Source organism: Scyliorhinus canicula, chromosome 29 (genome assembly GCF_902713615.1).
Source record: "Scyliorhinus canicula chromosome 29, sScyCan1.1, whole genome shotgun sequence".
Taxonomy (NCBI): Eukaryota; Metazoa; Chordata; class Chondrichthyes; order Carcharhiniformes; family Scyliorhinidae; genus Scyliorhinus; species Scyliorhinus canicula.
In genome coordinates, this window is record NC_052174.1 from 9,634,436 (window position 1) to 9,660,057 (window position 25,622).

At 45.8% G+C, this 25,622-nt stretch overlaps 1 protein-coding gene across 1 annotated transcript in view; it reads right to left on the minus strand.

Annotated features, from left to right (window-relative positions):
• The window catches only part of LOC119958304 (zonadhesin-like), a 192,364-nt gene that overhangs the window by 79,765 nt on the left and 86,977 nt on the right, over window positions 1-25,622 (minus strand). Inside the window, exons 23-38 of the mRNA XM_038786740.1 lie at window positions 24,065-24,136; window positions 23,017-23,088; window positions 22,319-22,390; window positions 21,209-21,280; window positions 18,974-19,045; window positions 17,786-17,857; window positions 16,735-16,806; window positions 15,616-15,687; window positions 14,705-14,776; window positions 12,606-12,677; window positions 11,558-11,629; window positions 10,860-10,931; window positions 9,415-9,486; window positions 7,709-7,902; window positions 4,602-4,743; window positions 470-711 (exon numbers count right to left, since the gene is read on the minus strand). Coding sequence (XP_038642668.1) covers window positions 470-711; window positions 4,602-4,743; window positions 7,709-7,902; window positions 9,415-9,486; window positions 10,860-10,931; window positions 11,558-11,629; window positions 12,606-12,677; window positions 14,705-14,776; window positions 15,616-15,687; window positions 16,735-16,806; window positions 17,786-17,857; window positions 18,974-19,045; window positions 21,209-21,280; window positions 22,319-22,390; window positions 23,017-23,088; window positions 24,065-24,136 — 1,514 coding nt within the window. The remainder of the gene's footprint in view (window positions 1-469; window positions 712-4,601; window positions 4,744-7,708; window positions 7,903-9,414; window positions 9,487-10,859; window positions 10,932-11,557; window positions 11,630-12,605; window positions 12,678-14,704; window positions 14,777-15,615; window positions 15,688-16,734; window positions 16,807-17,785; window positions 17,858-18,973; window positions 19,046-21,208; window positions 21,281-22,318; window positions 22,391-23,016; window positions 23,089-24,064; window positions 24,137-25,622) is intronic.

Here is a 25,622-nt window from a genome sequence, read left to right on the forward strand (position 1 = left end):
TTTCCACTGGCGGGTGAAAGCAGAACTAGGGGGCATAGCCTCAAAATAAGGGGAAGTAGATTTAGGACTGAGTTTAGGAGGAACTTCTTCACCCAAAGGGTTGTGAATCTATGGAATTCCTTGCCCAGTGAAGCAGTTGAGGCTCCTTCATTAAATGCTTTTAAGGTAAAGATAGATAGCTTTTTGAAGAATGAAGGGATTAAGGGTTATGGTGTTCGGGCCGGAAAGTGGAGCTGAGTCCACAAAAGATCAGCCATGATCTCATTGAATGGCGGAGCAGGCTCGAGAGGCCAGATGGCCTACTCCTGCTCCTAGTTTTTATATCCCTCGCTCCCCTCACCCAATGACAACCTATCGATCGGGCTTTTGGCAGTTTTGATGAACTCTCCGATCGACTAGCAGGGGGCGGGGATGGGCGGGGCTGGCGGGGGTGGGGTGGGGGAGTGAGTGTAAAGGTGTCTCCTCTCACCTGGACCGCCTTGTTCCCGAGTATGGAGACGGTGACGTTGTAGACGCTCACGTGGACCGCTCGGACGTAAGACACGGACGTGCTCCCGTGGCGATGCTCGTTGTCCGTGAGGACGGTGAACGGGGTGCGGCTGGAGTTACAGCTCTCGGCCAGCACGTAGGTGCAGTTCCCTTGGAAACTGAACTTCCTCTTGTCGAAGGTGGTGTAGTGGGGGTCTCCGGACGCCGTGCACGTGGACCAACCTGGGGAGAAACGTTGACTGGATGAGCGAGGAGACCTTCAGGGAGGGAAGCTACCCTTCGATATCTTGATTGGCGAGGAGAACTCAGCTACGTTCCAAACTCTCGACGCTCTCTGCAAACTGTCTTTTCACCTCAATCATCTCCTCGTTGGTGAACGTTACCTTTGCAATGGTTCTGATATCCTTTAACAACCCGAATTTGGGTGACGAGTGCTTTTACTATCAGAGCTTGGCAATGGCACAACCCTTCAATGGACGTGAAGAAAATGGTGGACGGGGCAGATATTTCCGTCAATTAATCTCACTACAGAGATGATGGGGCAGGGTGGCACAGTGGGTTAGCATCGCCGTCTCAGGACGCCGAGGACCCGGGTTCGATTCCGGATTTGGGTGACTGTGCGGCGTCTGCACGTTCTCCCCCCCGTGTGTGCGTGGGTTTCCTCCGGGTGCTCCGGTTTCCTCCCACTGTCCAAAGACGTGCGGGTTAAGGTGGATTGGCCGTGCCAAAATTGCCCGTAGTGTCCAAAAGGTTAGGTGGGGTCACGGGGATAGGGCAGGGGGAGTGGGCCTAGGTAGGGTGCTCTGTCAGAGGGGTGGTATAGACTTGAGGGGCCAAATGGCCTCCTTCTACACTGTGGGGATTCTATGAATCTGTGAGAAGAGTGTGTGATACCACATATGATACATTTCATTTTTCATGTAAGTTGTAGGAACAGAGAGGCTTGAAGGTGCACGCGTGTGTGCGTGTGTGTGTGTGCATGTGCGTGTGTGTGCGTGCGTGTATGTGCGTGTGTGTGCGTGTGTGTATGTGCGTGTGTGTGTGCGTGTGTGTGTGCGCGTGTGTGTGTGCGTGTGTGCGCGTGTGTGTGTGCGTGTGCGTGTGCATGTGTGTGTGTGCGTGCGTGTGTGTGCGTGTGTGTATGTGCATGTGTGTGTGCGTGTGTGTGCGTGCGTGTGTGTGCGTGCATGTGTGTGCGTGTGTGTGTGTGCGTGTGTGCGTGTGTGTGTGTGCGTGTGTGTGTGCGTGTGTGTGTGCGTGCGTGTGTGCGCGTGTGTGTGTGCGTGTGTGCGCGTGTGTGTGCGCGTGTGTGTGTGCGTGTGCGTGTGCGTGTGCGTGTGTGCGTGTGCGTGTGCGTGTGTGCGTGCGGACAGTGACCCAGAGCCGGATCCGAACCTGGGGACCTCGGCGCCATGAGGCAGCAGTGCTAACCCACCGTGTTGCCCTACCTGGGAACTCTTTCGACATGGCCTGGAATATTCTCGGTCTGGGTCTCCGACAGGGGCTGATTTACCAGATTGGTACCCAGGGTGAGGGACATGGAGAACCTGGGGTTGCTCTCCTTCAAGCAGAGGAGGCGAAGGGGGAGGTTTAATCGAGGCGTCCGAAACTGTTGAGGGTTTTTCCTGCTCAAAGAAGCAGGAATTGTTTCCAATGGCGAGTCGGGGACACAGATTAAAGTTTGATGAGTGTATAGAATTTCAGATATATATGTATTTGGCGCTGTAAGGGTTAAAAGTCTGGGTTAATGTGTGTGTGTGTGTGTGTGTGTGCGCGAGTGCTGCAGTCACGTTTTTTAAAATCCTGCTTTGAAAGGCAGCCAGGCTTTTGAGAGACAGAGGTGCAATTAAAGCATCGTAAAAGTAAGATCATCATTCATTTCCGCCATGGATATTGTTTGCTCATGTTGGGCTTATGGAATTTTGTTTATATAAAGATGGTTCCCTGGGGGGGGGGGGGGGGGGGGGTGGTAGATAATTAGAGACTGGTGCGGCACGCCAGCGGGATTCTCCGTTTCGCCGGCTGGCCAATAGGATTTCCCAGTGTGGGGCAGCCCCATAGCGTCGGGAAACCCCCCCCCCGGGCTTCCGGCAAAACTGGAAAATCCCAACAGCGGAGAATTAAGCCTATTGTGTTTGGGTTTAGTAAGATTATGCCCTTAATGGGAGGAGCCAGGGCTGAAGGATCCAGGTGTGGAGGTTTGGTTTAGTTTTAGATTGGACTGTGAACAGAAGACAAGTAACCAGGGGAAGCACGATGGGCACGGCGGTTAGCACTGCAGTCTCACGGCGCCGAGGTCCCAGGTTCAATCCCGGCTCTGGGTCACTATCCATGTGGAGTTTGCACATTCTCCCCGTGTTTGCGTGGGTTTCGCCCCCACAATATGCCGTGTAGGTGGATTGGACACGCTAAATTGCCCCTTAATTTGAAAAAATTAACTTTATAAAAATAGAAGACAAGTAAGTGCTCTCAATACAGTCCAGTTAAAGATCTGTCTATGGGCACTGTCGGTTTCTTTCCAAACAGCTCAGTTAAGTGTTTGACTGGGGGAAGACCAAAAGCAGCTGATCTCAAGACGGTGAATTGTTAAAAGTTTGCCTGCGAACAGGGCAGGAGCAATTCAAAAGGCCGGGAGGTTAAACAATAATTTGACACGGGCAAGAATCCACAGCTGGTTCCTGAAGGACCTCTCTCTCAAAGTGGTTTATCCAAGGCAATCTCTCTCTGCATCAAGCATTCCTGAGCCTGCTAACTGGATTTAAAAGTGGATTGTGACCCGAGGCGGGTGTTGCTTGAGTGTAGATAAAGATAGCAATTTGGAGTTGGAAAGCACGAGTTGAGGAACCTGGGGCGTGATTCTCCGCACCCGGGAGAAATCGTGAGGCTGGCGTCAAAAACGGGCGGGTTTGACGCCAGCCTCCGCCCCCCCCCCCCCCCCCCCAACCGGGAACCGATTCTGGTCCCCGGTCGGGGCTAGCATCCCGCGGCCGTGAACTCCGGCATCGCGGGCTTAACGAATTTCGTTAAGCCCGCTTGCCAGAGTTTGCGACGGCTGACGCGTCAGATGACGTCAGCCGCGCATGCGCGGATTGGAAGACTCCAACCCGCGCATGCGCGGGCCGGTATGCCCCTCAGCCGCCCCGCGAATGGATACAGTGGGGCGGCGGAAGGACAAAGAGTGCGCGGGGTAAGTACCCGTGGCACCCTTGGCACGGCCGTGGTACTGCCGTGCCAATCGGTGCCATGGTTCCCCAGATCGGGACTTTACGGCCGTTTTTACGAACGATCAGACCAGGTGTGTTTGGGGCCTCACGGTAGCATGGTGGTTAGCATCAATGCTTCACAGCTCCAGGGTCCCAGGTTCGATTCCCGGCTGGGTCACTGTCTGTGCGGAGTCTGCACGTCCTCCCCGTGTGTGCGTGGGTTTCCTCCGGGTGCTCCGGTTTCCTCCCACAGTCCAAAGATGTGCAGGTTAGGTGGATTGGCCATGCTAAATTGCCCGTAGTGTAAGGTTAATGGGGGGATTGTTGGGTTACGGGTATAGGGTGGATACGTGGGTTTGAGTAGGGTGATCATTGTTCGGCACAACATCGAGGGCCGAAGGGCCTGTTCTGTGCTGTACTGTTCTATGTTCTATGTTCTACGTTCATAAAAACGGTCGTAAAGGGCTTGGAATTCGGCCCATCGGCCAGCTGAGAATCGCTGCTCGCCGTAAAAAAACGGCGGGCAGCGATTCGTGTCGGGAGGCGGGGGGAGAATAGCGGGAGGGCGTCAGATCAGCGTGGCCGTAAAAATTTACGCCGCCCGCTATTCTACGCACCGTCGCGAGTGCGGAGAATTGCGCCCATTTTGTTTCACCTGGGATTTGGGGATCTGGAAGGCGCCGTTTGAAGGGCGGTGGAAGCGGATTCGACAGGAACTTTCAAAAGGGGAATTGGGTAAGGGCTTGAAGGGGGAGTGGGACTGATTCCCATTGGTTTCTCCAAGGCGCCGGTGTGAGATACCGTGGGCCAAACGGTTCCCTTCCGCGCAGAGGACTGATGATAATATTTGGGTGGTGTAGGTGTTTAATCTCAGGGTGTTGTTAAACAGGATAGGACGGACTCGATTACCTTTCGGGTAGCACCCAGGCACGCCGTCTTTGTCTCCGCAGTACTCGTTCGCAGCACAACTCATGTTGCTACACTGGATGCTGAAGTTTCCGATGCAACGGCAGACGGCTGTACAAGCGTCAGACCAAATAATCTGTCCGGGCTGCAAGGGGGAAACAGAAATAATCATCGTTTCAGAGAGCAGAGGGACACAAGGCACTGAACGTCGATGAGTGATTCCTGCTGTGACAAGGAGTCCAATCAGGAATTCACCACCTTCGCCACAGATGGGAGGGTACAGGGCACAGGTTCATTACAGACCGTGAGCATACTGGGCACAGGTTCATTACAGACCGTCATCATACTGGGCACAGGTTCATTACAGACCATGATCATACAGGGCACGGGTTCATTACAGACCGCGATTATACTGGGCACAGGTTCATTACAGACCGTGATCATACTGGGCACAGGTTCATTACAGACCGTGATCATACTGGGCACAGGTTCATTACAGACCATGATCATACAGGGCACGGGTTCATTACAGACCGCGATTATACTGGGCACGGGTTTATTACAGACCGTGATCATACTGGGCACGGGTTCATTACAGACCGTGATCATACTGGGCACAGGTTCATTACAGACCATGATCATACAGGGCACGGGTTCATTACAGACCGCGATTATACTGGGCACAGGTTCATTACAGACCGTGATCATACTGGGCACAGGTTCATTACAGACCGTGATGATACTGGGCACAGGTTCATTACAGACCGTGATCATACTGGGCACGGGTTCATTACAGACCGTGATCATACTGGGCACGGGTTCATTACAGACCGTGATCATACTGGGCACGGGTTCATTACAGACCGTGATCATACTGGGCACAGGTTCATTACAGACCGTGATGATACTGGGCACGGGTTCATTACAGACCGTGATCATACAGGGCACGGGTTCATTACAGACCGTGATTATACTGAGGATGGGTTCATTACAGACCGTGATCATACTGGGCACGGGTTCATTACAGACCGTGATCATACTGGGCACATGTTCATTACAGACCGTGATCATACAGGGCACATGTTCATTACAGACCGTGATCATACAGGGCACATGTTCATTACAGACCGGGATCATACAGGGCACGGGTTCATTACAGACCGTGATCATACTGGGCACGGGTTCATTACAGACCGTGATCATACAGGGCACGGGTTCATTACAGACCGTGTTCATACTGGGCACGGGTTCATTACAGACTGTGATCATACAGGGCACGGGTTCATTACAGACCGTGATCACACTGAGCACGGGTTCATTACAGACCGTGATCATACTGGGCACGGGTTCATTACAGACCGTGATCATACAGGGCACGGGTTCATTACAGACCGTGATTATACTGAGGATGGGTTCATTACAGACCGTGATCATACTGGGCACGGGTTCATTACAGACCGTGATCATACTGGGCACAGGTTCATTACAGACCGCGATTATACAGGGCACGGGTTCATTACAGACCGTGATCATACTGGGCACAGGTTCATTACAGACCGTGATCATACTGGGCACGAGTTCATTACAGACCGTGATCATACTGGGCACAGGTTCATTACAGACCGTGATCATACTGGGCACAGGTTCATTACAGACCGTGATCATACTGGGCACAGGTTCATTACAGGCCGTGATCATACTGGGCACAGGTTCATTACAGACCGTGATCATACTGGGCACAGGTTCATTACAGACCGTGATGATACTGGGCACGGGTTCATTACAGACCGTGATCATACAGGGCACGGGTTCATTACAGACCGTGATTATACTGAGGATGGGTTCATTACAGACCGTGATCATACTGGGCACGGGTTCATTACAGACCGTGATCATACTGGGCACATGTTCATTACAGACCGTGATCATACAGGGCACATGTTCATTACAGACCGTGATCATACAGGGCACATGTTCATTACAGACCGGGATCATACAGGGCACGGGTTCATTACAGACCGTGATCATACTGGGCACGGGTTCATTACAGACCGTGATCATACAGGGCACGGGTTCATTACAGACCGTGATCATACTGGGCACGGGTTCATTACAGACTGTGATCATACAGGGCACGGGTTCATTACAGACCGTGATCACACTGAGCACGAGTTCATTACAGACCGTGATCATACTGGGCACAGGTTCATTACAGACCGTGATCATACTGGGCACAGGTTCATTACAGACCGTGATCATACTGGGCACAGGTTCATTACAGGCCGTGATCATACTGGGCACAGGTTCATTACAGACTGTGATCATACTGGGCACGGGTTCATTACAGACAGCGATGACACTGGGCACGGGTTCATTACAGACCGTGATGATACTGGGCACGGGGTTCATTACAGACCATGATGACACTGGCCACCGGTTCATTACAGACAGCGATGATACTGGGCCTCCTGTGGTAGAGAATTCCGCAGGTTGACCATCCTCTGAGTGAAGCGGTTTCTCCTCCTCTCAGTCCGAAATGGTCCACCCCAGAGCCCGAGACGGTGATCCATCGTTACCCCCCCCCCCCCCCCTCCCCCCGCCCCCAATCCAGAGGAAACCACATCCCTGCACCCGGGTCCAATGAGATCCCCTCTCATTCTTCTGAATTCCAGGAAATACAGGCCAATTCGACCCAATCCCTCCTCTAAGGCAATCCAGCCGCCCCAGGGATTAGTCGGGTGAACCTGTGGCAACCATGTCCTTTCTTTGATAAGGAGACCAAAGCGGCCCACAATGCACCAGGTGTGGTCAAATCTAGGCGCGGTTGGGGCAGGGCTGGCAAATTTCCTTTCCACGGTTGCCATGGTGAGGCAAGCGAGCTCCGTGACAACCTGCCAGATTCACGGCCACAATAACCTCACATTTTGTCGAACTAAATTCAAATTCGCCGGCGCTCCGGCCCGGATTCGAACCGATGTCCCTGCATCCTCCCCCCCCACCAGGCCCTTTGGTGGCTAAACCCGGTGACATCACCACCAGGCCCCACGAGGTAGGCCCCGGAATATTCCGCCCAGAAACCGCCGATGCCGGGGATGGCGCGAGGTGCTCACCTGATAGTAGGAGTCGCCGCGGATACAGCCGCACTGCTCACCGGGGACGCAGCCGTCGCCCGTCTGGAAAAACCCTTCATCGCAGACGCAGCCGGCGGAGACGCAGGTGTCCGAGCAGTCGGGCCTCGGTCCGTCACATCGGGGGGAGCAGCCGCCGCCGCAGGGGTCAAAGTGCGAGTTAGGGGGGCAGGAGCCTGGAAACGGAAGCAGAGGTCGTTGATTGTCAAGCGACGTTGACTCCATCTGGGATTTGTGGGTGGGGGGGGGGGGGCGAAACATATAGAGCAACAGCTGAGGTGGGAGGGACAGCCCTCCTCAATCCTGCCAATATATTAGACACCCCTGGGTGTGTGGTCTCCTGTCAGGAGATGGGAATGGGACCCGATGCTGGGGAATGGGTGTCCATCCTGCAGACAGTCTTCAGGAAAAAGGAAAGATTTTACACCAAGATTATACGTTGAATTTCAGATATTCAGGAGGGAGTCAGCTCCAGGACGATCAACATAATATTTGGGGGCAGCACGGTGGCGCGGTGGGTTAGCACTGCTGCCTCACGGCGCCGGGGTCCCAGGTTCGATCCCGGCTCTGGGTCACTGTCCGTGTGGAGTTTGCACATTCTCCCCGTGTCTGCGTGGGTTTCGCCCCCACAACCCAAAGATGTGCAGGGTAGGTTGATTAGCCAAGCTAAATTGACCCTTAATTGGAAAAAATGAATTGGGTACTCTAAATTTCTAATACAAAAAACATAATATTTGGGCAGATTATACATAAACATCGAATTTCCAGGTGTGAGTCACAGACTGGAATCTAATCGAGGGGTTCGGGGTGGTTTATATATAGAATAACAGATACCCGAGAGTGAGTTACAGACTGGAATTGAATCGAGGGGTTCGGGGTGGTTTATATATAGAATAACAGATACCCGGGAGTGAGTTACAGACTGGAATCTAATTGAGGGGTTTGGGGTGGTTTATATATAGAATAACAGATACCCGGCAGTGAGTTACAGACTGGAATCTAATCGAGAGGTTCGGGGTGGTTTATATATAGAATAACAGATACCTGGGAGTGAGTTACGGACTGGAATCTAATTGAGGGGTTTGGGGTGGTTTATATATAGAATAACAGATACCCGGGAGTGAGTTACCGACTGGAATCTAATCGAGGGGTTCGGGGTGGTTTATATATAGAATAACACACACCCGGGAGTGAGTTACAGACTGGAATCTAATTGAGGGGTTTGGGGTGGTTTATATACAGAATAACAGATACCCCGGAGTGAGTTACAGACTGGAATCTAATCGAGGGGTTCGGGGTGGTTCATATATAGAATAACAGATACCCGGGAGTGAGTTACAGGCTGGTATCTAATCGAGGTGTTCGGGGTGGTTTATATAGCGAATAACAGATACCCGGGAGTGAGTTACAGACTGGAATCTAATCGAGGGGTTCGGGGTGGTTTATATATAGAATAACAGATACCCCGGAGTGAGTTACAGACTGGAATCTAATCGAGGGGTTCAGGGTGGTTTATATATAGAATAACAGATACCCGGGAGTGAGTTACAGACTGGAATCTAATCGAGGGTTACACAGGGTGAACAATGATGAATTCAGGAATAAGGGAAAGGACAATAACTGAGACACACATTTTGGGACACACGAGAATCCATTGTGTAATCTATTTTTCTCAGTCCTGTCTTTACCTGGAGGTGTCGTCTTCTGTGTTGTGATGGGTTTCTGACTGGTTGCTGGTAACTTGCTGGTTGTTCTGGAAACTGTGATCAAAAATTGGAAAGGTGTTTTATCGAGATTCAAGAGAATAACAGATAATCAGGTACATGAATACGAGATTCTCAAAACTGGACATTTGAGTGATGAAATACAAAGTAATATTAACTGGGGACTGAGTTACAGACTGGAATCAAATCAAGGGGTTCAGGGTAGTTTATATATCGAATAACAGATACCCGGGAGTGAGTTACAGACTGGAATCTAATCGAGGGGTTTGGGGTGGTTTATATACAGAATAACATACCCGGGAGTGAGTTACAGACTGGAATCTAATTGAGGGGATTGGGGTGGTTTATATACAGAATAACATACATAGAACAGTACAGCACAGAACAGGCCCTTCGGCCCTCAATGTTGTGCCGAGCCATGATCACCCTACTCAAACCCACGTATCCACCCTATACCCGTAACCCAACACCCCCCTACTTAACCTTATTTTTTAGGACACTACGGGCAATTTAGCATGGCCAATCCACCTAACCCGCACATCTTTGGACTGTGGGAGGAAACCGGAGCACCCGGAGGAAACCCACGCACACAGGGGGAGGACGTGCAGACTCCACACAGACAGTGACCCAGCCGGGAATCGAACCTGGGACCCTGGAGCTGTGAAGCATTTATGCTAACCACCATGCTACCCTGCTGCCCCGGGAGTGAGTGACAGACTGGAAACTAATCGAAGAGTTTGGGGTGGTTTATTTACAGAATAACATACCCGGGAGTGAGTGACAGACTGGAAACTAATCGAAGAGTTTGGGGTGGTTTATTTACAGAATAACATACCCGGGAGTGAGTTACAGACTGGAATCTAATCGAGGGGTTTGGGGTGGTTTATATACAGAATAACAGATACCCGGGAGTGAGTTACAGACTGGAATATAATCGAGGGGTTCGGGGTGGTTTATATATATAATAACAGATACCCGGGAGTGAGTTACAGACTGGAATCTAATCGAGGGGTTCTGTGTGGTTTATATATAGAATAACAGATACCCGGGGGTGAGTCGCAGACTGGAATATAATCGAGGGGTTCGGGATGGTTTATATGGAGAATAACAGATACCCGGGAGTGAGTTACAGACTGGAATCTAATCGAGGGGTTCGGGGTGGTTTATACATAGAATAACAGATACCTGGGAGTGAGTTACAGGCTGGAATCTAATCGAGGGGTTCAGGGAGGTTTATATATAGAATAACAGATACCCGGGAGTGAGTTACAGACTGGAATCTAATCTAGGGTTACACAGGGTGAACAATGATGAATTCAGGAATAAGGGAAATGAGAATAACTGAGACACACATTTCGGGACTCACGAGAATCCAATGTTTAATCTATTTTTCTCAGTCCTGTCTTTACCTGGAGATGTCGTCTTCTGTGTTGTGATGGGTTTCTGACTGGTTGCTGGTAACTTGCTGGTTGTTGTGGAAACTGTGATCAAAAATTTGAAAGATGTTTTCTCGAGATTCAAGACAGAATAACAGATATTCAGGAACATAAATATGAGATTCTGAAAATTGGAAATTTGAGTGTTTATATGCGGAGTAAAATTAACTGGGGACTGAGATATGGATTGGAATCTAATCGAGGGGTTTGGGTGGTTTATATATCGGATAACAGATACCCGGGAGTCAGTTACAGACTGGAATCTAATCGAGGGGTTCGGGTGGTTTATATATCGAATAACAGATACCCGGGAGTGAGTTACAGACTGGAATCTAATCGAGGGGTTTGGGGTGGGTTATATATAGAATAACAGATACCCGGGAGTGAATTACAGACTGGAATCTAATCGAGGGATTCGGTGCGGTTTATATATAGAATAACAGATACCCGGGAGTGAGTTACAGACTGGAATCTAATCGAGGGGTTCGGGGTGGTTTATATATAGAATAACAGATACCCGGGAGTGAGTTACAGACTGGAATCTAATCGAGGGTTACACAGGGTGAACAATGATGAATTCAGGAATAAGGGAAATGAGAATAACTGAGACATACATTTTGGGACTCACGAGAATCCATTGTTTAATCTATTTTTCTCAGTCCTGTCTTTACCTGGAGATGTCGTCTTCTGTGTTGTGATGGGTTTCTGACTGGTTGCTGGTAACTTGCTGGTTGTTCTGGAAACTGTGATCAAAAATTGGAAAGATGTTTCATCGAGATTCAAGACAGAATAACAGATATTCCAGAACGTACATACGAGATTCTCAAAATACGGAATCTGAGAGTTTATGTGGACAACAAATTAACAGTGGACTAATTTACAAATTGAAATCTAAATGAGGGGGTTGGGGTGATTTATATAAAGAATAACAGAGACCCGGGAGTGAGTTACAGACTGGAATTGAATCGAGGGGTTCGGGGTGGTTTATATATAGAATAACAGATACCCGGGAGTGAGTTACAGTCTGGAATCTAATCGAGGGGTTCGGGGTGGTTTATATATAGAATAACAGATACCCGGGAGTTAGTTACAGACTGGAATCTAATCGAGGGGTTCGGGGTGGTTTATATATTGAATAACAGGTACCTGGGAGTGAGTTACAGACTGGAATCTAATCGAAGGGTTCGCCGTGGTTTATATATCGAATAACTGATATCCGGGAGTGAGTTACGGACTGGAATCTAATCGAGGTGTTCAGGGTGGTTTATATACAGAACAACAGATACCCGGGAGTGAGTTACAGACTGGAATCTAATCGAGGGATTCGGGTGGTTTATATATAGAATAACAGATATCCGGGAGTGAGTTACAGACTGGAATCTAATCGAGGGGTTCAGGGTGGTTTATATATAGAATAACAGGTACCCGGGAGTGAGTTACAGACTGGAATCTAATCGAGGGGTTCGGGGTGTTTTATATATAGAATAACAGATACCAGGGAGTGAGTTACAGACAAGAATCTAATCGAGGGCGTCGGGGTGGTTTATATATAGAATAACCGATACCCAGGAGAGAGTTACAGACTGGAATATAATCAAGGGTTACACAGGGTGAACAATGATGAATTCAGGAATAAGGGAAATGAGAATAACTGAGACATACATTTTGGGACTCACTAAGATCCATTGTTTAATCTAATTTTCTCAGTCCTGTCTTTACCTGGATATGTCGTCTTCTGTGTTGTGATGGGTTTCTGACTGCTTGCTGGTAAATTGCTGGTTGTTGTGGAAACTGTGATCAAAAATTGGAAAGATGTTTCATCGACATTCAAGACAGAATAACAGATTTTCCAGAACGTACATACGAGATTCTCAAAATACGAAATCTGAGTGTTAATGTATGGAGTAAAATTAACAGGGGACTAATTTACATATTGAAATCTAATTGAAGTGTTTGGGGTGGTTTATATGGAGAATAACAGAGACCCGGGAGTGAGTTACAGACTGGAATCTAATCGAGGGGTTCGGGGTGGTTTATATAGAGAATAACAGATACCCGGGAGTGAGTTACAGACTGGATTCTAATCGAGGGGTTCGGGATGGGTTATACATAGAATAACAGATACCCGGGAGTGAGTTACAGACTGGAATCTAATCTAGGGGTTCAGGGTGGTTTATATATAGAATAACAGATACCCGGGAGTGAGTTACAGAGTGGAATCTAATCGAGAGGTTCGGGGTGGTTTATATAGAGAATAACAGATACCCGGGAGTGAGTTACAGACTGGATTCTAATCGAGGGGTTCGGGATGGGTTATACATAGAATAACAGATACCCGGGAGTGAGTTACAGACTGGATTCTAATCGAGGGGTTCGGGGTGGGTTATACATAGAATAACAGATACCTGGGAGTGAGTTACAGTCTGGAATCTAATCAAGGGGTTCGGGGTGGTTTATATATAGAATAACAGATACCCGGGAGTGAGTTACAGACTGGAAAAAAATCGAGGGATTCGGGGTGGTTTATATATAGAATAACAGATACCCCGGAGTGAGGAACAGAGTGGATCTAATCGAGGGGTTCGGGGTGGTTTATATATAGAATAACAGGGACCCGGGAGTGAGTTACAGACTGGAATCTAATCGAGGGGTTCAGGGTGGTTTATATATAGATTAACAGATACCCAGGACTGAGTTACAGAGTTGATCTAATCGAGGGGTTCATGGTGGTTGATATATTGAATAACAGATACCCGGGAGCGAGTTACCGACTGGAATCTAATCGAGGGGTTCGGGGTGGTTTATATGTAGAATAACGGATATCCGGGAGTGAGTTACAGACAGGAATCTAATCGAGGGGTTCGGGGTGGTTTATATATAGAATAACAGATACCCGGGAGTGAGTTACAGACTGGAATCTAATCGAGGGGTTCAGGGTGGTTTATATATAGAATAACAGATACCCAGGTGTGAGTTACAGAGTGGAATCTAATCGAGGGGTTCGGGGTGATTTATATAGAGAATAACAGATATCCGGGATTGAGTTACAGACAGGAATCTAATCTAGGGCTTCGGGGTGGTTTATATATAGAATAACAGATACCCGGGAGTGAGTTACAGACTGGAATCTAATCGAGGGGTTCAGGGTGGTTTATATATAGAATAACAGATACCCGGGAGTGAGTTACAGACTGGATTCTAATCGAGGGGTTCGGGATGGTTTATATATATAGAATAACAGATACCCGGGAGTGAGTTGCAGACTGGATTCTAATCGAGGGGTTCGGGATGGGTTATACATAGAATAACAGATACCCGGGAGTGAGTTACAGTCTGGAATCTAATCAAGGGGTTCGGGGTGGTTTATATAGCGAATAACAGAGACCCGGGAGTGAGTTACAGAGTGGATCTAATCGAGGGGTTCGTGGGGGTTGATATATTGAATAACAGATACCCGGGAGCGAGTTACCGACTGGAATCTAATCGAGGGGTTCGGGGTGGTTTATATATAGAATAACGGATACCCGGGAGTGAGTTACAGACAGGAATCTAATCGAGGGCTTCGGGGTGGTTTATATATAGAATAACAGATACCCGGGAGTGAGTTACAGACTGGAATCTAATCGAGGGATTCGGGGTGGTTTATATATAGAATAACAGATACCCGTGGGTGAGTCGCAGACTGGAATATAATCGAGGGTTACACAGGGTGAACAATGATGAATTCAGGAATAAGGGAAATGAGAATAACTGAGACATACATTTTGGGTTTCATGAGAATCCAATGTTTAATCTAATTTTCTCAGTCCTGTCTTTACCTGGATATGTCGTCTTCTGTGTTGTGATGGGTTTCTGACTGCTTGCTGGTAAATTGGTGGTTGTTCTGGAAACTGTGATCAACCGATTGGAAAGATGTTTCATCGAGATTCATGACAGAATAACAGATATTCAAGAACGTACAGACGAGATTCTCAAAATACGAAATTTGAGTGTTAATGTATGGAGTAAAATTAACAGGGGACAAATTTGCAGATTGACATCTAATTGAAGTGTTTGGGGTGGTTTATATATAGAATAACAGATACCCTGGAGTGAGTTTCAGACTGGAATCTAATCGAGGGGTTCGGGGTGGTTTATATCCAGAATAACAGATACCTGGGAGTGAGTTACAGACTGGAATCTAATCGAGGGGTTCAGGGTGGTTTATATATAGAATAACAGATACCCGGGAGTGAGTTACAGACTGGAATCTAATCGAGGGGTTCGGGGTGGTTTATATACAGAATAACAGATACCCGAGAGTGAGTTACACACTGGAATCTAAACGAGGGGTTAGGGGTGGTTTATATATAGAATAACAGATACCTGGGAGTGAGTTACAGACTGGAATCTAATCGAGGGATTCGGTGCGGTTTATATATAGAATAACAGATAGCCGGGAGTGAGTTACAGACTGGAATCTAATCAAGGGGTTCGGGGTGGTTTATATATAGAATAACAGATACCCGGGAGTGAGTTACAGACTGGAAATTAATCAAGGAGTTTGGGGTGGGTTATATATAGAATAACAGATACCCGGGAGTGAGTTACAGACTGGAATCTAATCGAGGGTTACACACGGTGAACAATGATGAATTCAGGAATAAGGGAAATGAGAATAACTGAGACACACATTATGGGACTCACGAGAATCCATTGTTTAATCTATTTTTCTCAGCCCTATCTTTACCTGGATATGTCGTCTTCTGTGTTGTGATGGGTTTCTGACTGCTTGCTGGTAAATTGCTGGTTGTTGTGGAAACTGTGATCAAAAATTGGAAAGATATTTCATCGAGATTCAAGACAGAATAACAGATATTCCAGAACGTACATACGAGATTCTCAAAATACGAAATCTGAGTGTTAATGTATGGAGTAAAATTAACAGGGGACTAATTTACATCTTGAAATCTAATTGAAGTGTTTGGGGTGGTTTATATGGAGAATAACAGAGACCCGGGAGTGAGTTACAGACTGGAATCTAATCGAGGGGTTCGGGGTGGTTTATATAGAGAATAACAGATACCCGGGAGTGAGTTACAGACTGGATTCTAATCGAGGGGTTCGGGATGGGTTATACATAGAATAACAGATACCCGGGAGTGAGTTACAGAGTGGAATCTAATCTAGGGGTTCGGGGTGGTTTACATATAGAATAACAGATACCCAGGAGTGGGTTACAGACTGGAATCTAATCGAGGGGTTTGGGTGGTTTATATATAGAATAACAGATACCCAGGAGTGAGTTACAGACTGGAATCTAATCGAGGGGTTCGGGGTGGTTTATATATAGAATAACAGATACCCGGGAGTGAGTTACAGACTGGAATCTATTCGAGGGGTTCAGGGGGGTTTATATAGAGAATAACAAATACCCGGGAGTGAGTTACAGGCTGGAATCTAATCGAGGGATTTGGCATGGTTTATATATGGAATAACAGATACCCGGGAGTGAGTTACAGACTGGAATCTAACCAAGGGGTTCGGGGTGGTTTATATATAGAATAACAGAGACCCGGGAGTGAGTTACAGACAGGAATCTAATCGAGGGCTTCGGGGTGGTTTATATATAGAATAACAGATACCCGGGAGTGAGTTACAGACTGGAATCTAATCGAGGGATTCGGGGTGGTTTATATATAGAATAACAGATACCCGTGGGTGAGTCGCAGACTGGAATATAATCGAGGGTTACACAGGGTGAACAATGATGAATTCAGGAATAAGGGAAATGAGAATAACTGAGACATACATTTTGGGTTTCATGAGAATCCAATGTTTAATCTAATTTTCTCAGTCCTGTCTTTACCTGGATATGTCGTCTTCTGTGTTGTGATGGGTTTCTGACTGCTTGCTGGTAAATTGGTGGTTGTTCTGGAAACTGTGATCAACCGATTGGAAAGATGTTTCATCGAGATTCATGACAGAATAACAGATATTCAAGAACGTACAGACGAGATTCTCAAAATACGAAATTTGAGTGTTAATGTATGGAGTAAAATTAACAGGGGACAAATTTGCAGATTGAAATCTAATTGAAGTGTTTGGGGTGGTTTATATATAGAATAACAGATACCCTGGAGTGAGTTTCAGACTGGAATCTAATCGAGGGGTTCGGGGTGGTTTATATCCAGAATAACAGATACCTGGGAGTGAGTTACAGACTGGAATCTAATCGAGGGGTTCAGGGTGGTTTATATATAGAATAACAGATACCCGGGAGTGAGTTACAGACTGGAATCTAATCGAGGAGTTCAGGATGGTTTATATATAGAATAACTGATACCTGGGAGTGTGTGACAGACTGGAATCTAATCGAGGGTTTCGGGTTGGTTTATATATAGAATAACGGATACCCGGGAGTGAGTTACAGACTGGAATCTAATCGAGGGGTTCGGGGTGGTTTATATACAGAATAACAGATACCCGAGAGTGAGTTACACACTGGAATCTAAACGAGGGGTTAGGGGTGGTTTATATATAGAATAACAGATACCTGGGAGTGAGTTACAGACTGGAATCTAATCGAGGGATTCGGTGCGGTTTATATATAGAATAACAGATAGCCGGGAGTGAGTTACAGACTGGAATCTTATCAAGGGGTTCGGGGTGGTTTATATATAGAATAACAGATACCCGGGAGTGAGTTACAGACTGGAAATTAATCAAGGAGTTTGGGGTGGTTTATATATAGAATAACAGATACCCGGGAGTGAGTTACAGACTGGAATCTAATCGAGGGTTACACAGGGTGAACAATGATGAATTCAGGAATAAGGGAAATGAGAATAACTGAGACACACATTATGGGACTCACGAGAATCCATTGTTTAATCTATTTTTCTCAGCCCTATCTTTACCTGGATATGTCGTCTTCTGTGTTGTGATGGGTTTCTGACTGCTTGCTGGTAAATTGCTGGTTGTTGTGGAAACTGTGATCAAAAATTGGAAAGATATTTCATCGAGATTCAAGACAGAATAACAGATATTCCAGAACGTACATACGAGATTCTCAAAATACGAAATCTGAGTGTTAATGTATGGAGTAAAATTAACAGGGGACTAATTTACATCTTGAAATCTAATTGAAGTGTTTGGGGTGGTTTATATGGAGAATAACAGATACCCGGGAGTGAGTTACAGACTGGAATCTAATCGAGGGGTTCGGGGTGGTTTATATACAGAATAACAGATACCCGGGAGTGAGTTACAGACTGGATTCTAATCGAGGGGTTCGGGATGGGTTATACATAGAATAACAGATACCCGGGAGTGAGTTACAGAGTGGAATCTAATCTAGGGGTTCGGGGTGGTTTACATATAGAATAACAGATACCCAGGAGTGGGTTACAGACTGGAATCTAATCGAGGGGTTTGGGTGGTTTATATATAGAATAACAGATACCCAGGAGTGAGTTACAGACTGGAATCTAATCGAGGGGTTCGGGGTGGTTTATATATAGAATAACAGATACCCGGGAGTGAGTTACAGACTGGAATCTATTCGAGGGGTTCAGGGGGGTTTATATAGAGAATAACAAATACCCGGGAGTGAGTTACAGGCTGGAATCTAATCGAGGGATTTGGCATGGTTTATATATGGAATAACAGATACCCGGGAGTGAGTTACAGACTGGAATCTAACCAAGGGGTTCGGGGTGGTTTATATATAGAATAACAGAGACCCGGGAGTGAGTTACAGAGTGGATCTAATCGAGGGGTTCGGGGTGGTTGTTATATTGAATAACAGATACCCGGGAGTGAGTTACAGACTGGAATCTAATCGAGGGGTTCGGGGTGGTTTGCATATAGAATAACCGATACCCGGGAGTGTGTTACAGACTGGAATCTAATCGAGGGGTTCAGGGTGGTTTATATATAGAATAACAGATACTTGGGAGTGAGTTACAGACAAGAATCTAATCGAGGGTTACACAGGGTGAACAATGATGAATTCAGGAATAAGGGAAATGAGAATAACTGAGACATACATTTTGGGTTTCACTAGAATCCAATGTTTAATCTAATTTTCTCAGTCCTGTCTTTACCTGGAGATGTTGTCTTCTGTGTTGTGATGGGTTTCTGACTGCTTGCTGGTAAATTGGTGGTTGTTCTGGAAACTGTGATCAACAATTGGAAAGATGTTTCATCGAGATTCATGACAGAATAACAGATATTCAAGAAAGTACAGACGAGATTCTCAAAATACGAAATTTGAGTGTTAATGTATGGAGTAAAATTAACAGGGGACAAATTTGCAGATTGAAATCTAATTGAAGTGTTTGGGGTGGTTTATATGGGGAATAACAGATACCCGGGAGTGAGTTACAGACTGCAATCTAATCGAGGGTTTCGGGTTGGTTTATATGTAGAATAACGGATACCTCTGAGTGAGTTACAGACTGGAATCCAATCGAGGGGTTTGGGGTGGTATATATATAGAATAACAGATACCGGGAGTGAGTTACAGACTGGAATCCAATCGAGGGGTTTGGGGTGGTTTATATATAGAATAACAGATACCGGGAGTGAGTTACAGACTGGAATCCAATCGAGGGGTTTGGGGTGGTTTATATATAGAATAACAGATACCGGGAGTGAGTTACAGGCTGGAATCTAATCGAGCAGTTCGGGTTGGTTTATATATAGAATAACGGATACCTGTGAGTGAGTTACAGACTGGAATCCAAACGAGGGTTTTGGGGTGGTTTATATACAGAATAACAGATACCAGGGAGTGAGTTACATACTGGAATCTAATCGAGGGATTCGAGGTGGTTTATATATAGAATAACAGATATCCCGGAGTGAGGAACAGAGTGGATCTAATCGAGGGGTTCGGGGTGGTTTATATATAGAATAACAGATACCCAAGAGTGAGTTACAGACTGGAATCTAATCGAGGGGTTCGGGGTGGTTTATATACAGAATAACAGATACCCGAGAGTGAGTTACACACTGGAATCTAATCGAGGGGTTAGGGGTGGTTTATATATAGAATAATAGATACCCGGGAGTGAGTTACATACTGGAATCTAATCGAGGGATTCGAGGTGGTTTATATATAGAATAACAGATATCCCGGAGTGAGGAACAGAGTGGATCTAATCGAGGGGTTCGGGGTGGTTTATATATAGAATAACAGATACCCGGGAGTGAGTTACAGACTGGAATCTAATCGAGGGGTTCGGGGTGGTTTATATACAGAATAACAGATACCCGAGAGTGAGTTACAGACTGGAATCTAATCAAAGGGTTCGGGGTGGTTTATATATAGAATAACAGATACAAGGGAGTGAGTTACAGACTGGAATCTAATCGAGGGGTTCTGGGTGGTTTATATATAGAATAACAGATACCCGGGAGTGAGTTACAGACTGGAATCTAATCGAGGGGTTCAGGGTGGTTTATATATAGAATAACAGATACCCGGGAGTGAGTTACAGACTGGAATCTAATCGAGGGGTTCAGGGTGGTTTATATATAGAATAACAGATACCCGGGAGTGAGTTACAGACTGGAATCTAATTGAGGGGTTTGGGGTGGTTTATATATAGAATAACAGATACCCGGCAGTGAGTTACAGACTGGAATCTAATCGAGAGGTTCGGGGTGGTTTATATATAGAATAACAGATACCTGGGAGTGAGTTACGGACTGGAATCTAATTGAGGGGTTTGGGGTGGTTTATATATAGAATAACAGATACCCGGGAGTGAGTTACCGACTGGAATCTAATCGAGGGGTTCGGGGTGGTTTATATATAGAATAACACACACCCGGGAGTGAGTTACAGACTGGAATCTAATTGAGGGGTTTGGGGTGGTTTATATACAGAATAACAGATACCCCGGAGTGAGTTACAGACTGGAATCTAATCGAGGGGTTCGGGGTGGTTCATATATAGAATAACAGATACCCGGGAGTGAGTTACAGGCTGGTATCTAATCGAGGTGTTCGGGGTGGTTTATATAGCGAATAACAGATACCCGGGAGTGAGTTACAGACTGGAATCTAATCGAGGGGTTCGGGGTGGTTTATATATAGAATAACAGATACCCCGGAGTGAGTTACAGACTGGAATCTAATCGAGGGGTTCAGGGTGGTTTATATATAGAATAACAGATACCCGGGAGTGAGTTACAGACTGGAATCTAATCGAGGGTTACACAGGGTGAACAATGATGAATTCAGGAATAAGGGAAAGGACAATAACTGAGACACACATTTTGGGACACACGAGAATCCATTGTGTAATCTATTTTTCTCAGTCCTGTCTTTACCTGGAGGTGTCGTCTTCTGTGTTGTGATGGGTTTCTGACTGGTTGCTGGTAACTTGCTGGTTGTTCTGGAAACTGTGATCAAAAATTGGAAAGGTGTTTTATCGAGATTCAAGAGAATAACAGATATTCAGGTACATGAATACGAGATTCTCAAAACTGGACATTTGAGTGATGAAATACAAAGTAATATTAACTGGGGACTGAGTTACAGACTGGAATCAAATCAAGGGGTTCAGGGTAGTTTATATATCGAATAACAGATACCCGGGAGTGAGTTACAGACTGGAATCTAATCGAGGGGTTTGGGGTGGTTTATATACAGAATAACATACCCGGGAGTGAGTTACAGACTGGAATCTAATTGAGGGGATTGGGGTGGTTTATATACAGAATAACATACCCGGGAGTGAGTGACAGACTGGAAACTAATCGAAGAGTTTGGGGTGGTTTATTTACAGAATAACATACCCGGGAGTGAGTGACAGACTGGAAACTAATCGAAGAGTTTGGGGTGGTTTATTTACAGAATAACATACCCGGGAGTGAGTTACAGACTGGAATCTAATCGAGGGGTTTGGGGTGGTTTATATACAGAATAACAGATACCCGGGAGTGAGTTACAGACTGGAATATAATCGAGGGGTTCGGGGTGGTTTATATATATAATAACAGATACCCGGGAGTGAGTTACAGACTGGAATCTAATCGAGGGGTTCGGGGTGGTTTATATATAGAATAACAGATACCCGGGGGTGAGTCGCAGACTGGAATATAATCGAGGGGTTCGGGATGGTTTATATGGAGAATAACAGATACCCGGGAGTGAGTTACAGACTGGAATCTAATCGAGGGGTTCGGGGTGGTTTATACATAGAATAACAGATACCTGGGAGTGAGTTACAGGCTGGAATCTAATCGAGGGGTTCAGGGAGGTTTATATATAGAATAACAGATACCCGGGAGTGAGTTACAGACTGGAATCTAATCTAGGGTTACACAGGGTGAACAATGATGAATTCAGGAATAAGGGAAATGAGAATAACTGAGACACACATTTCGGGACACACGAGAATCCATTGTTTAACCTATTTTTCTCAGTCCTGTCTTTACCTGGAGATGTCGTCTTCTGTGTTGTGATGGGTTTCTGACTGGTTGCTGGTAACTTGCTGGTTGTTGTGGAAACTGTGATCAAAAATTTGAAAGATGTTTTCTCGAGATTCAAGACAGAATAACAGATATTCAGGAACATAAATATGAGATTCTGAAAATTGGAAATTTGAGTGTTTATATGCGGAGTAAAATTAACTGGGGGCTGAGATATGGATTGGAATCTAATCGAGGGGTTTGGGTGGTTTATATATCGGATAACAGATACCCGGGAGTCAGTTACAGACTGGAATCTAATCGAGGGGTTCGGGTGGTTTATATATCGAATAACAGATACCCGGGAGTGAGTTACAGACTGGAATCTAATCGAGGGGTTTGGGGTGGGTTATATATAGAATAACAGATACCCGGGAGTGAATTACAGACTGGAATCTAATCGAGGGATTCGGTGCGGTTTATATATAGAATAACAGATAGCCGGGAGTGAGTTACAGACTGGAATCTAATCGAGGGGTTCGGGGTGGTTTATATATAGAATAACAGATACCCGGGAGTGAGTTACAGACTGGAATCTAATCGAGGGTTACACAGGGTGAACAATGATGAATTCAGGAATAAGGGAAATGAGAATAACTGAGACACACATTTTGGGACTCACGAGAATCCATTGTTTAATCTATTTTTCTCAGTCCTGTCTTTACCTGGAGATGTCGTCTTCTGTGTTGTGATGGGTTTCTGACTGGTTGCTGGTAACTTGCTGGTTGTTCTGGAAACTGTGATCAAAAATTGGAAAGATGTTTCATCGAGATTCAAGACAGAATAACAGATATTCCAGAACGTACATACGAGATTCTCAAAATACGGAATCTGAGTGTTTATGTGGACAACAAATTAACAGTGGACTAATTTACAAATTGAAATCTAAATGAGGGGGTTGGGGTGATTTATATATAGAATAACAGAGACCCGGGAGTGAGTTACAGACTGGAATTGAATCGAGGGGTTCGGGGTGGTTTATATATAGAATAACAGATACCCGGGAGTGAGTTACAGTCTGGAATCTAATCGAGGGGTTCGGGGTGGTTTATATATAGAATAACAGATACCCGGGAGTGAGTTACAGACTGGAATCTAATCGAGGGGTTCGGGGTGGTTTATATATTGAATAACAGGTACCTGGGAGTGAGTTACAGACTGGAATCTAATCGAAGGGTTCGCCGTGGTTTATATATCGAATAACTGATATCCGGGAGTGAGTTACGGACTGGAATCTAATCGAGGTGTTCAGGGTGGTTTATATACAGAACAACAGATACCCGGGAGTGAGTTACAGACTGGAATCTAATCGAGGGATTCGGGTGGTTTATATATAGAATAACAGATATCCGGGAGTGAGTTACAGACTGGAATCTAATCGAGGGGTTCAGGGTGGTTTATATATAGAATAACAGGTACCCGGGAGTGAGTTACAGACTGGAATCTAATCGAGGGATTCGGGGTGTTTTATATATAGAATAACAGATACCAGGGAGTGAGTTACAGACAAGAATCTAATCGAGGGCGTCGGGGTGGTTTATATATAGAATAACCGATACCCAGGAGAGAGTTACAGACTGGAATATAATCAAGGGTTACACAGGGTGAACAATGATGAATTCAGGAATAAGGGAAATGAGAATAACTGAGACATACATTTTGTGACTCACTAAGATCCATTGTTTAATCTAATTTTCTCAGTCCTGTCTTTACCTGGATATGTCGTCTTCTGTGTTGTGATGGGTTTCTGACTGCTTGCTGGTAAATTGCTGGTTGTTGTGGAAACTGTGATCAAAAATTGGAAAGATGTTTCATCGACATTCAAGACAGAATAACAGATATTCCAGAACGTACATACGAGATTCTCAAAATACGAAATCTGAGTGTTAATGTATGGAGTAAAATTAACAGGGGACTAATTTACATATTGAAATCTAATTGAAGTGTTTGGGGTGGTTTATATGGAGAATAACAGAGACCCGGGAGTGAGTTACAGACTGGAATCTAATCGAGGGGTTCGGGGTGGTTTATATAGAGAATAACAGATACCCGGGAGTGAGTTACAGACTGGATTCTAATCGAGGGGTTCGGGATGGGTTATACATAGAATAACAGATACCCGGGAGTGAGTTACAGACTGGAATCTAATCTAGGGGTTCAGGGTGGTTTATATATAGAATAACAGATACCCGGGAGTGAGTTACAAAGTGGAATCTAATCGAGGGGTTCGGGGTGGTTTATATAGAGAATAACAGATACCCGGGAGTGAGTTACAGACTGGATTCTAATCGAGGGGTTCGGGGTGGGTTATACATAGAATAACAGATACCTGGGAGTGAGTTACAGTCTGGAATCTAATCAAGGGGTTCGGGGTGGTTTATATATAGAATAACAGATACCCGGGAGTGAGTTACAGACTGGAAAAAAATCGAGGGATTCGGGGTGGTTTATATATAGAATAACAGATACCCCGGAGTGAGGAACAGAGTGGATCTAATCGAGGGGTTTCGGGGTGGTTTATATATAGAATAACAGGGACCCGGGAGTGAGTTACAGACTGGAATCTAATCGAGGGGTTCAGGGTGGTTTATATATAGATTAACAGATACCCAGGACTGAGTTACAGAGTTGATCTAATCGAGGGGTTCATGGTGGTTGATATATTGAATAACAGATACCCGGGAGCGAGTTACCGACTGGAATCTAATCGAGGGGTTCGGGGTGGTTTATATGTAGAATAACGGATATCCGGGAGTGAGTTACAGACAGGAATCTAATCGAGGGGTTCGGGGTGGTTTATATATAGAATAACAGATACCCGGGAGTGAGTTACAGACTGGAATCTAATCGAGGGGTTCAGGGTGGTTTATATATAGAATAACAGATACCCAGGTGTGAGTTACAGAGTGGAATCTAATCGAGGGGTTCGGGGTGATTTATATAGAGAATAACAGATATCCGGGATTGAGTTACAGACAGGAATCTAATCTAGGGCTTCGGGGTGGTTTATATATAGAATAACAGATACCCGGGAGTGAGTTACAGACTGGAATCTAATCGAGGGGTTCAGGGTGGTTTATATATAGAATAACAGATACCCGGGAGTGAGTTACAGACTGGATTCTAATCGAGGGGTTCGGGGTGGTTTATATATATAGAATAACAGATACCCGGGAGTGAGTTACAGACTGGATTCTAATCGAGGGGTTCGGGATGGGTTATACATAGAATAACAGATACCCGGGAGTGAGTTACAGTCTGGAATCTAATC